The sequence below is a fragment of the Drosophila gunungcola genome, unplaced genomic scaffold, assembly GCF_025200985.1.
Source record: "Drosophila gunungcola strain Sukarami unplaced genomic scaffold, Dgunungcola_SK_2 000001F, whole genome shotgun sequence".
In the NCBI taxonomy this organism is placed as follows: Eukaryota; Metazoa; Arthropoda; class Insecta; order Diptera; family Drosophilidae; genus Drosophila; species Drosophila gunungcola.
Genome location: NW_026453197.1, coordinates 1,240,275 through 1,253,600, shown reverse-complemented (window position 1 = coordinate 1,253,600; position 13,326 = coordinate 1,240,275). Strand labels below are relative to the sequence as shown.

The following is a 13,326-nucleotide window of genomic DNA, read 5'->3' as shown; positions in this document are numbered from 1 at the left end:
AACGTGCCAACTCATTCAGCATTTTGTGGTTCGAGCGAGAACGATAGTATTTTTTGGTTTTATATTTTGACCTTTGAACTGGACCGCAATCGGTTTGGGTCGCTGATTTGACAAACAAAATTGCATGCCACAGGTAAAAATTTGCGGGCGAATAACTTCCGCACAAAGTACAAAACAAATACAGCGCCAATAACGTGAACAATAACATTCGGATTACAATATATAATTTCACAAGTCACTCAAGCGATGAATGCAATGCGGTACAAAATATTAAACAAAACGAAACTGAAATTTATATGCATTACTTTTTAACCCAAATCAAATTCATTGCCAAAATACGCTTATGTTATTGTTAAATTAAAGTTATAAGAATATTGGTTTTAAGCTTTGAGATTGGATTTAGCTTTAGGAAATTTTTAGTTGGATGGTTTTAATTAAACAGCTTAATTCATTAGTTGTATCTACCGTGCACTTACAATAGTATCTTATGGGTTCTGCTCAATTATCTTTATATATACCTGTCAAGCATCCCTTTACAACATTCAGCCCCTCACTTCAACCATATAAAATATTTTACGACAACAAAACGAGTTTGGTGGCAATAAAATATATATGTTTGTATATGTACACATGTATACAATATAATAAACGACGAAATGAACATTATCTAGAATCTCTCACTGGAAAATCACCGAAAAGTTCAAACGCGTTAATATAAGTTAGGTTTTTTTCATTGCAAGGAAGAAACGTGTATTGTATCAATGTGATCTACTATATTATTCATTATTCCATTTTTATCGTTAGCTTGCTAAGTAGAAATTCAAATTAAATTCCCACTTCAGTTAATTGCGCTTGGCATTGTTTGAGATGTTGACGAAGGTAAAACTGTATGTATGTAAAATAAATAAAGAAAGCTGCGCAAAGTTAGAGAATTATCATTTAAGTATTATCTTTACAATTACCTATCTACAATATATATCTTATTATAGACAGTAAAAATCAATTAAATGTACATGTCTTGAATTTGCTAATAAATTACAATTATTCGCTATGAAATCAAAGATAAATATTTACTTACTTCTATTGATTTTTCAATCTTATACAGATTTTCATATTTTCTTTTCATGCGAGCCCAAAAACTGTTCCAACACGACACGAGTAAAAATGACTTTCCAAAAATTAACGTTTTATTATCACTTTGTGTATTTATATCTTAATTTGATTTGCGACGTTTAGGTTCGATTCCCTCAGATTGGAAACGTATTTCCCGTCCCCAACAAAACCAACAGATGGTTGTTTATTGTTGACTTTTGGATTAAATGTAAAGTGTAAATTACAATAACCCGTCAAATGAAATCATTCACACCCCTTGGGCCACTCGGAATTTGCCTCCAAAACTGAACTGCCCAGAAAGATCGAAAGCAGGTGTCATTAACCGCAGCCAGGCTTGCAGCTTGAATGTATCGCATATAAAATGCCTCGCTCGGTTCATGGTAAACTAAAAACACCAGACGACAAGTGGCGTGCATTGGCCTCGTTTCAGTTTTTAGGCTTTGACAGGCATCAGACATCAGACATCAGACATCAGCGACTTGACTTGTATTCCGATCGAGTTTCTCTTGGCAGCTTACTCCCCTTAACTTACATTTTTTCGCAACTGTAGATTTGTTCTGCAATGTTTCACTTTATTTTTCAGTTTTTAGAGCACGCGCAGTGTTCTGTGTTGATCTTATAAATTAGTATCTCAAGCGTAATGGCGCTTACAAATATTTTCGATTCGTGTGTGTCAGCTTGACTTTCTGCGTTACTAACCATTTTGTTAACATTTATTTGAATTCAAGATAAGTACAGCAAAGATAATATTTATATAAATTAAAACTCCATCAAGCCACTTTTAAATTTAAAATGAAGAAGAGATGTTATGACTAAGAGGATTATAAATATGTTTAACAGAAATAAGTGTTAATGATTGTAAATAAATTGCTTTATTTAAAAAAAAGTTAATAAGGCAATAAGCACAGCTGCTCAATAAAAACGATAAATATTTTTTAAGTAAATTGGTAACAGAACACAAAGAAAAACATTATTTAAGATCGGAAACGTTGGTAAAAATGTATGCAAAATTAGAAATTAAAAATGTATTGTTCTTCAATTTTTGTAAATGAATGGGATTTTGAAATGCTTGTTAAATATCAGATATTATTAAACAGTTCTCATTGAGATCGTCGTATCACCTTGTTGCTCCACAACGTTTACCGTAATCAATTAATTACTTGATGGGAGCTTTCAGCCCAATGGCCTTTTTTTATGTTTCACAGAGATAATGGCTCCGATTAACAGCAAAAGTTCCCTAAATTGTTTACCCAGTAATTGACTAGGGAAAAACCTTGAAACCAAAAGTGATTTCAGCGTAAACGGAACTGTTTTCTAGAATTAAAGCTTCCCATGACATTACATTCCCTTTGTAAACACGCCTAGTACGTTTTTATGTTTTCTTTTTTTTTATGAATGAATGCAATTTATGTAGGCGATCCTCAGTTCACATTAATCGCTTGCATTGTTTCATTGTGATCTTTTCAGTTCCGTGATTATAAATCACTGTTTGTGTTCTCAGGTGAGTGAGTCACAAGTGTCTCATAAGCAATTTTTACTTGAATCATTCACTCAGAGCACGTCCCGCCGACCAAGATGCTTCCTTAAAATACATTTCGTGTATATATACGCACTTATCTCGTCTAAATCTGCTCGCCAAGTATTTTGTTTGTCAGCCCATTTGCTTCAATTTTTATCAGTAATCACTTGATTGTTCATGACTATATAGCTCGAGCACTAAAGATACGTACTAGAAGGTAGATCGCCTGACTTGTCGATAATGCAAGTCCCAGACAGTTTTCCACTCCGTCCCGTTTGCAAAGCCGTTTGCAGTGCTCGATTTTGAAAGTCGTTTGACAAACTTTGATTTTGGAGCTAATGGCTTTACCGTGGTATGGGTACTTTTTTGGCTGTATACGATAACAGATAAGATATGACGAAAGAAAAAGTTTGGGAATGTTAACGACGAACAAGTAATCGCTGGGATCAAATTAATCAATCAAAATGTGTCGAAAAGCACGATAACCAGAAATTATTGTGTTGACTATATAAGGATGTCGCTGAACTTATATATCACGGTGTCGTGTAATGCACATTTTTTTTAATGGTCATAGTGCATTCATTTCAAAAATGTATATTGAATTACACATTTTTTTCTTAAATCTTGTAAATCCACTTCATTTCGCTAATAACAACTGTTGATGACTTAAGGAATTACATTAATCATAAACCCTCTCCAAATTGATACTACCTAGGCTTGATGACCATCTAGTTATAAGTTATTAATACTAAAATATTTAACCTTTAACAATCCTATGATGATTATCTTGTAGATAACTTAACCTTTATTTTAACCCCTTATTAGAAACTGATTTCTAAGAAAATATGACTTGAGAGCAACGCAATTCAATACGAATACCAAGAATTGTAATTCGGTGACTCATAACAGCCTGTACATCTTCAAAGTTTTAAACCGATTGTAAATTGTTTATTTGCCTTTGCATCGAAGGCGAAGAAGTGTTAAATTGTCCACGTTTGAAAAACCCGGAATTTCATAATTGTTTGTTTATTAGCAACATTTTATGGACGAGACACATGACAAGGCAAGACAAATCAAAGTGAAATAAATCGCAAATATCGAAATGAAATTTCGCATGCATTTGTAATCAAAACACACAGGCACACGTCCGCTTTTTTTTAGATGCCTTATGGGATTGTTAATGTTTCGCAGAATTCGAGAAAATCCCGATCAAAAAACCGGAACACCAAGAAAGGTAGGCAGAATCTCCTTGCAAGGCGTCAAACGGTGTTTTTCCACAGAAAGAGACGGCCGATGGGGTAAAAAGAGATGGCTTATGGGGGTGGGAAAGAGAGGGGGCAAAAGTGCAATAAACTGCAACATAAATTCTTATGCTAAATAACTGCGCCATCACATCAAAGAGTTTTGGGAGGAGAGGAGGGGCTTTACTCGTTCTTGGAAAATCACGAGGCTCTGCCTCAGGGTCAACAACGTGTTGTATTGGGCTTATTTTTATTTATTCTTGCCTGTATGGGTGTATTCAAGTGCGTTTTCAATTACAGGTTCTTAAACACAACGTTGTTTTGTTGTACTTTACTTTTTTGTTTTTAAATTTTTGTTTTTTCCACTCACGACGTTCACTTCACAGGGGTTTTTTTTTGGGCTTTTCCAACAGCTCCTTCGGGGTTATTATACAACTTTCAATCAACTCCTTTTTGAAGGCACTTTCTTTTTACATGTATGTATGTACATATATATTTTAATGCTGACATTAAGCGGTGTTCCCCAAGAACCGATGCTAAAAACTGCGTCACACAATTAAAACACAACACAAATTTTGGCGTGGATCACACGCTTTGAACGCGAAATCGACATAAAACAAGCAAGAGAACGAATAAAGCTCGCCGATCGAGCCAGCAAATGTGCGCGCACGTCTATCGGGTTCAACAATCGTCGGCTGTCTGAATGCGAATAAACCGGGGACGACAACAACTCCACCAGCCCCACCAACAAAAGCGCCCCCCCCCCCCCTTAAAATCCGTTGGAGCATGAGCATAAGCTTTCGGAAGTTGGTTCAGACACGAGACGTTTGGTGTCGTATTGCTGATTAAAGATCTGACCTGCCGAACTGTCATTGGGGATTGTCGAAAATTGAAATTAATAGTTTTCGTGCGAGGAGGATATGACCATGATATTGACATTGGTAAAAAAATGTTACCTGAACCTCAATAAAAAGTAGAATAATATTGTTTTCAAGCAATTTACATTCTAGCTGTATTTAAAAAAAAAGTTTAAGTTACAAGAAGGTTCAAAAACCAAATTATAAGTTTTGCCGCCAATATCAAATTACATTTGAAAGTGCGATATTTCTTATTTAATATCGATAATTGGCATAATTATATGCAAACACGAACCGCTTTTAATGTTATAAACAATTTAAGTTTATGCTTTAAAATGCAAGTAAGCTTGAAGAGCAATTAAGAATTAAAGTACGCAAAGTACTTTCTGATAACCCTGTTTTTAGTTAGTTATAAACAAAAAGTCGTTTAGGTTCCTAGCACTATCAATCAAAGACCGGCTTACCTACGTAGTTAATAAGTTGTTTTATCGCTATGTCTTTTGTTATATAAGAACTCAAACTTTTTATATATTGCACCTAACTTTTTAAAATTAACTTTTATGTCAAGGAACAACAGAGAAATGTATACTTTATATCATAGATACATTGATTTTGTTCTTATAAATATATATTCGTTCATTTTATAGTCAAAACAAATAAAAATTAAAATATCGTTTCGCGCACGAAAACTATTGCTCACGCAGGCCATCTCTAGTCCCTACTCATTTATCGATATCGCAGTCTCCGTTTCGGCCATCACTACGCTCGACCTATTTTCAAAGAAAAAAGGCTATATTTTGCGAAAAACATCCCGAATCGAACGAGAAACACCCGCTCTAACTGCCCAAGGACCTCCCTCATCCATGCAACGCAAAGCGAGGACAAGCCCGACAATTGCAGTGTAAGCAAATGTGCACAAAATGAAAGTGAAAATCAAGTCATGGACGGGAGTTGCAACTTGGCGTTGGATAGCGAATGACGAGAACTGCGGTATCTGTCGCATGTCCTTCGAGAGCACCTGCCCGGAGTGCGCCCTGCCCGGTGACGACTGCCCCCTGGTGTGGGGTGTCTGCTCCCATTGCTTCCACATGCACTGCATCGTCAAGTGGCTGAACCTGCAACCGTTGAACAAACAGTGCCCCATGTGCCGCCAGAGCTGGAAGTTCAACGTGCACTAAGTTCTAGTTACCAAAACCCAGAGATCAGGAGCGTCAATCAACCGTAGACACACAGTATAAGCTTATCGAATGATGGAGAACAGCAGCAGCGGCGATGCCCAGCCGCATTTGACGGGCCTGCCGCCACTGCCAAAAAGTCTGAGTGCCGCCACGGCGGCTCCTATGGCCATTGGCCCGCATCCACGCACCGGATCGCCAGCGTCCAGTGTTTCCGCTCTGACCGCAGCCGCAGGCGAACTCTACCTGGGCCCCTCCACCTCCTCGTCGGCGGCCAGGAATCGCAGCTACAACGGACACGGACATAGCCAGCGACATGGCAGCCTCTCCTCCACACAGGAGTCGCTCAGCGATCGGGAGTCCGTGCACAGTCGCGCCTCCAGCACACATAGCGCCGGGGCTGGCCACACGCCCACCAACAGCTCGAGCAGCACGGGCGCCACCTCGTCCACGATCGACAACCAGCTGGCCATCCTGCGCAGGGAGATGTACGGCTTGAGGCAGTTGGATCTTTCTTTGCTATCGCAGCTGTGGGCGCTCAACGAGTCGATACAGGGATTTCGAGTGTTCCTGCAGGAGCAGGATGCCCTGTCGCCGCCATCGAGGTCTCGCACGCCATCGGATGCGAATTCCTTGAGCTCGGACGAGGAGGACGATGGCTCCTATGCGCCAGTGACTTTGCCCAAGATGGCAGATCCGCCTGGAGGAGGCGGTGCGGGACTGGCTAGCTCTAGGGCCATGGCCTCGCCGGCAGCCAGTGGGGGACTGCCCACCAAACTGGCCACCGGATCGACCACCTCCCATGCCTCGACCAGCTCCACTTCGGGGGCCTCGGGCTCATCCTCGGCTGCCTCCTCCATGGGCAAGCATCAACAAATGCAGCAGCAGCAGCAACAGCAGCAGCAGGCGACTTCCCATTACCATCAAAGACCGGAGCCGCCACCCGCACCACCAGCCCAGCACAAGGCGCATCCACAGCTGCCGAGGATCCTGCAGCAGCGCATGAGACAAGCGCCGCCGCCACCGCCACCCACAAGGCAAAAGGGGGGCAGCAGCAGTAGCCACAGCATCAGCAGCAGTAACCACAGCATCAGCAGCGTCACACAGCCGCATCCACAGCCACACCATCATCCCCAACCGCATGCCCACCATTCGCGGCCCGTATGACAAAACCCGTTCTTGGACTAAGCCAAGTTCAAGAACAGAAGCAGATTCACAAACGCAGCCGCTGGCAACACTTCGGAAAGGGTCAATTAGACATTTCTCCAAGAGTCAATTCAAATTCAAGTGCAGAAAGATCACACTCACTCAGTCTGTCAGCCAACACTCTCATCTCATAAAAAAGCTTGCCATGTCCTAGTTCTTGATATTGAAACACGAAACATATGAACGGTTTATAAATGTTTTATGCGAAACGATGAAAATGTCTTTGAATGTAAGCGTACCACTTTTCACGTTTAATATAAAATAATGAAACACAAGAAATTTGTATTCAATAATAATCGCTAAGTAGTAAAGGATAAGATCCTTATATGCATCTATGTATTACTCAAATTGTATAAACATAAATTTAAAATGCTTGAAATTCCGCATCGAATTCACATAGATCTAGTTCTATTATTTGCGTTGACTCTGAAATGTTTTGTTAGTATGCATACTATCCTACAAAAACTAAATCAAATTGTTCCAACTCATGTAGCACTAACCAAAACTAAACTCTTGGCCTATACATATGAATATCTGGATTGATTTTATAGCCCTGTTAAGTCTAAGTTTCCTAAGGGGAATCGAACACAAATTATTATATACGAACATGTATCTGTATCTCAAAGCGAAACCTAGCTGATCTAACTGTTAGTCCAATAATCCTATCATTAGCACTCCAAAAATCTAGGCATATATATGTAAAGCTCAAGTATTGGAGCAAATCCCCCGAGCAGTTGTACAGTGCGTTTCAGAACTGTAAGTCAGTCTCAACAAGTTGCATGAAAAATTCTGTAAAGGAAAACCAAGTAATACGGTTTACGATTTTATTTTGGTTTTATATTTTTATACATCTTATTAATGGACTCGATTCTAGTTGACTAGTTTAAATGATGTCCAACTGTCTTATAGCTTTGGAACGCATTGTATATAATATTTATATTCTAAATACATATACAATTTTTACCACATAACAGTTTAAAAAGCGATAGTTGATGAAACGCATTAAATACCATCGAGTATTCCCCATATCACACGCATTATACGGGAGTTTGCGAAATGAAAAAAAGATTTACATATATTACCTAATCGAAATTTAAACAATTTCCAATATTTATTGTTAGTTCTTAGAATGTTTTATTTCTCAAAACAAATTCCTTATAAAATCTATTAAAATTAAAGCACCTAATGAAGTTAACGATTGGAATTAAAATCCACACGATCTTAGTTTACTGTTCTTTATTTTTTATTTCAAACACACCATTAAAAATAGAGACTAAAAATCAAAAATCTGTGGAAACTTGAACCAACCAGAGATCACTGAAACATCGATATATAAGCAATATACCATATACTGCAGCACAAGTCGCAAAATGTTGGCATTGATTTCAGCGTTGAATAGCTTGGCTCAAAATATGCGAAAAAAAACGTTTAGGGGACGGTTTCTCCACATCGAGTATATGTTTTGGACAGATAATGCCTCATGTAAGAGTGTTCACTCTTAACTGCCAATCTTCCGGGGCAAAAGATTTTAATATTCAGTTTATCAATGCGATTTGTTTATAAATGTTCAATAGTAATTATATTATTTTGATTTGCATAATTTAAATTTTATTGCTTTGTAATATATATTTATTTAAATGTGATTTTGTAATTTATTGTTTACTAAAATTTGTACTGGTAATCCATTAATGAAATTATTTTTCTGTACTTTTGTTCAGTGTGTAATTCAAAGACCATGTGTGTCCCATTAAGACTTCAGATACGCATTGAGCCTGACGGATATGATTATATTTTATCCGAGTTATTCAAAGTTGCATCAAGCTAAACTCATCAAATAAATTTGAGATGAACTTTTAAAAGCTATTGCTGTGTACAAAAAATGCAAGCAAGATATCGAAAATTTACACTGACCGAAACATATAAATCTTTGGGGTTGAGATAAAAACACAATTTACAAAAATATATAATTTATACACATTTTTTGAGTTTTGATGAAAGATGGTGATGAGATATCGTTAAAAAGTGTATTATGTAATGGCAATTTATTAATGAAACGAAAGAAACGATACGAATGAATCGATACAATAAATATCAATTTAAATATCAATGCGCAAATGTGAAATTCATTACAAAGTTCTTAGATTTGTTTATTTGTTTTTGTTTTTTTCTATCAAGCGACTTAACATATTTATTTTTTGCGGGTCGCGTCGACCTCAAGTCAATTTCTGGATGGCTCAGTCTAGGTGCTGAATGTTCCACAGCAATCCGAGGAGATTTCTACAAAAATAAAGATATTTAATTAGAAACCCATGTGTAAGTTTGAGGATAATATTGATTAGTGTTGGTAATATTGCTCCGAGTGTAATGAATACATATTCTTATATTTATACGTTTTATATTGCCAAGTACTTACTGTTTGTAGGTCCCCAACCCAGTGGAACGCCCAACTGACTGTTCTCCTGCTTGAGCCACTGGTAGAGTGGATCGAAGTACTCCAAGAGAGCGGCTGGGTCCATTTCCGTCTCGCCCGTGAACTCCTGAAGCACCTCCTTCCAGTGGCGGGAGCTGCCCTTCGAGAGGAACTGGCTGAGAGATCGACCCGCCACCTTGCTGCCAAAGATATCGCAATTGTCCAATGTCAGGCGACTGTCGTTGGGCGCATATTGGCCGGCCTGGGTGCACAAGGCCTTGTGGAACTGAAACTGGAAGATGTGGGCGGCAAAGTAGCGCAGATACTCCACATCCGCATCCACGTGGTACTTGGCCGGCGGATCAAAATCTTTTTCGGTGCGGAAAACCGGCGGTTCGACTCCACCAAATTCGGATCGCATCTGCCAGAAGCCGCAGTTCCACTGGGATTCGTCCAGTTCGTTGCGGAAAACGGCATGACGATACTTATCCATGGTGTAACCAAAGGGCAGGAAGACAATCTTCGTCAGAGCCTGCTTAAAGAGCTGATTAATTCTACTCTTCTCGTCCAGTCTACCATTTTCTATCAGTCCTATGCTCTTTAAGTGCCTTGCGGACATAACCGACAGGGCGATGACATCGCCAACAGCTTCATGAAAGCCAGGATTGGGAGCTCCTCGATAGACAGCCGGCTGCTGTTCATATTCCAGATAATATTGGATGTGTCCTAGCTCATGGTGCACGATATAGAAGTAGTTGTTGTTCACCTCGGTGCACATCTTGATCCGCACGTCGCTGTCCTGATAAAAGTCCCAGGCCGAGGCATGGCAAACCACCTGACGATCCTCGGGTCGGGTGAGCACACTCAGATTCCAGAAACTCGGAGGAAGGGCACGCATCCCAAGGGACTGGAAGAACTGATCGCCCAGTTCGAACAGCTTCTCCACCGTGTAGTTCTGTCGCACCATCTCGGCCTTCACATCCACAAAGGGCTTCTCCGGGTAGGGGGTGAACAGATCGAGCTGCTCGCTCCAAGACTGGCCCCACATGTTGCCCAGCAAGCTGATGGGGATGTTTCCCTCCGCTGGCATCACATCCGGGCCGTAGTGTTGCCTCAGGCGATAGCGCACGTAGCCGTGGATTTGCCTGTAGAATGGCAGCAGCTGCTTGAATGTAGCATCCAGTTGTCGCTCAAAATCGGCATCCTCGTAGAACTGCAACCAGTAGTCGGCATAAGAGCGGTGATCTGTAGATAGACAGAAAGAACTAGATTTGAGTCTTAAAAAACCATATTTTTTATTCAATAGCATGTGCCTTCTCAGGAATTCTTGCTATTGCAGTCCAAATCAAAGTCTAAAAAAGTGATAACCTCATATTAAGTAATAGTATTGTATACAAACAGTTTGAGCAATTTAATTGATTGTAAACTATTTTTAGGACCATTGCGAGCTATTTCCACATATGCAGTCACTGAGAAAATAATCTTCACTTTTTGTTTTTAAAAAGGCTTAAAATTAATTTAAACCATAAACATGTTTAGCTAAAAAACTGAACGGATAATTTTTTGCTAGGCCTAAAATGAAAGTATTTCCTCATATACTTTATATTGCTATAATTATAATCGGTAAAAATTATAAATTATTATAAATGCCCTTATATTTCACAATACAAATAATTGAACTTTTGGTCTGATACTTTGCAGTTTAACAGGCTTTTCCTACATTTTTTGGAAAAATTATTTTACCAAAAATATCTTTATAAAAATTATCAACTAATATAATACTCCCTTATTATAGAATTACTATTTAAATTTTCTGAAAATATTAAAATATATTAATATACACAAAGCTGCCATAAAAAAATTCAAAAAATTCATCGGGAAATAGAAGTTTTTGAACATAAACGAATATAAATTGACATATAGTCGCTTTATAAAATATATTATTTATATTCCTTTCTTGTTTGTTTTGTTATAGTACTTCACTAAACAAATTCATTCCAAATAACTTGATTCATTTTAAAATCATTTCTGCATTTTTCGTACCACGAAGACATTATTTTTTTGTTTTGTTTTTTATAATTAGACAATGTATAACTAGACTGAGAAGCAGATAAATGCCAAATGAACACATTTTCTGTCCGTGCTGGCCAGACATTTCCCTATTTGAGGTCAGACCGTGGGTTATCGTGGCATCCATCACTACTCACCATTCAATTGGGCCGCCTTGCGCGTCAGCCGTACATACTCTGCGAAGTGGTCCCGCATGGGGGTTCCCGCCTTGTCGTACCACTGCTGCCAGTACCAGGACAGCTCCGCAGGATCCCGGCTGTGGGCCAGACGCTCCTCAATGTGCGGCTCCAAAGTTAGAGTGCAATCAGTGCGATTTGTGTAGGAACACACTGTTACGGTGGCATAGTTCGTTTGCATTGAACTAATGGCATTCTGCAGGGTCAAAAAGTCATCGGGATTCAGGGCGGATGCTCCCAGTTTGGAGAGGTGCTCAGCCTGACGCCGTATATCCGCATCCTCGGACTGGACATAATCGGAGGCCTTAATCCGCTGGGCCAGGCGCTTATTGAACTCCGCATTGCGGGCATTAATCTCGATCATGGCCTGGCGATTCTCCTCCGTGACATTGGTGTTATAGGTATACACGGACAGGAACTTCTCGTGATAGCGCTTTCTCAATAGCTCATTTTCCAGCTCGAAAAACCGGCGTGCCTCCAGAACCGAAGCCGAACAGCTATTGCTATTGCTATTGCTTTGGCCATTACCCATTGACAGGCCGTGGGGTAACTGATAAATACAGATATAGAAATTTAAATATAGAAACAGAGGAATACGTTGTTTTTGGCTGAATAAACTCACCCACAGCATCAGGACTAGCCAAAAGGCGGTTATATTAAATGTCCCCATTGCTTTACTGGAGCCTTTCCCGGGACAAGCTGAGCTGCTAATCAGCGCTAGTCTGCACTTTGAATTTTAGTAATAAACGGCACAAAACTGGGACGTAACAATTCAGATTGCTTTGTCTTCGCGACGCTGTTGTGGAGCAACTGAATCCACGATGCCGCCGAGAACTGCTTTTATAAGAGCGTTCACGGGCAGCAACATTTGTAAACACAAGATTAAAGCAGTGCACAGTGATGCCAGCCTGGGGGCCGCTAGAAATGGCCAGTTTATATAAACACAACTAAGACAAACTTCGGAATTTATAGAAACATTAATATACTATATAAGCTTGTTGTGTCTGTTGCTTCAGAATAAATAAATTAAAATATTTTCAATTCTTTAAACAAATACATAACAATAAAATGGTTATAACCTTTTAGGGCAAATGTTTATTTCGGTGTCCAGATTATATTAATCACCTCGACCAACATCGAAAATCATAGTAGCTTCAAAATTTAGTTTAGATAGGCACATATAAATTTATATGGTGACCAAATGTTAATACAACAACTTGAAACTCTGGTAATCAGAGGAATACTAAAAAAACATAACCTAACTGAGACAGTTGATTTATAAGTACTGTCCCTCTAGCATCAGAATAAATAAATTAAAACAATCTTCTTGGACTTTTTCTTTAGTTGAGTGCACTATATTATTAGGTTAAAGGGAAAAATTCAAAAAGGTGTCTAAAAACTGTTCCTAATTTAAGTTCCCTATAAATATATGCTTTCATATTTTTTCAATTCTATTGAAACTAATACTGCATTTGGGCACTCCCAAGTTCAAGTTATGGCTAAAAAATCATTTTTAAGAAATAAGAAAAATGTTAAGGAAATAAATAACACACTGCTTT

General features: G+C 38.9%; 3 protein-coding genes across 3 annotated transcripts; 2 read left to right on the top strand and 1 right to left on the bottom strand.

Annotated features, from left to right (window-relative positions):
- Positions 1–5,353: 5,353 nt before the first annotated feature.
- Positions 5,354–5,908, top strand: LOC128263134 (anaphase-promoting complex subunit 11). Its single transcript, XM_052997855.1, has one exon. The coding sequence runs from the start codon at positions 5,651–5,653 to the stop codon at positions 5,906–5,908; it is 258 nt and encodes an 85-aa protein (XP_052853815.1). The 5' UTR covers positions 5,354–5,650.
- Positions 5,909–5,977: 69 nt separating this feature from the next.
- On the top strand, positions 5,978–7,329 carry LOC128263132 (signal element on autosome protein 2). Its single transcript, XM_052997854.1, has one exon. It carries the CDS (start codon positions 5,978–5,980, stop codon positions 7,070–7,072), a length of 1,095 nt encoding a protein of 364 aa, XP_052853814.1. The 3' UTR covers positions 7,073–7,329.
- Positions 7,330–9,233: 1,904 nt separating this feature from the next.
- LOC128263130 (angiotensin-converting enzyme-related protein) lies at positions 9,234–12,613 on the bottom strand. Its single transcript, XM_052997852.1, has 4 exons — positions 12,390–12,613; positions 11,729–12,317; positions 9,525–10,766; positions 9,234–9,388 (listed from the first exon to the last, which is right to left on the bottom strand). Exons 1-4 carry the CDS (start codon positions 12,435–12,437, stop codon positions 9,351–9,353), a joined length of 1,917 nt encoding a protein of 638 aa, XP_052853812.1. The 5' UTR covers positions 12,438–12,613; the 3' UTR covers positions 9,234–9,350.
- Positions 12,614–13,326: the final 713 nt, after the last annotated feature.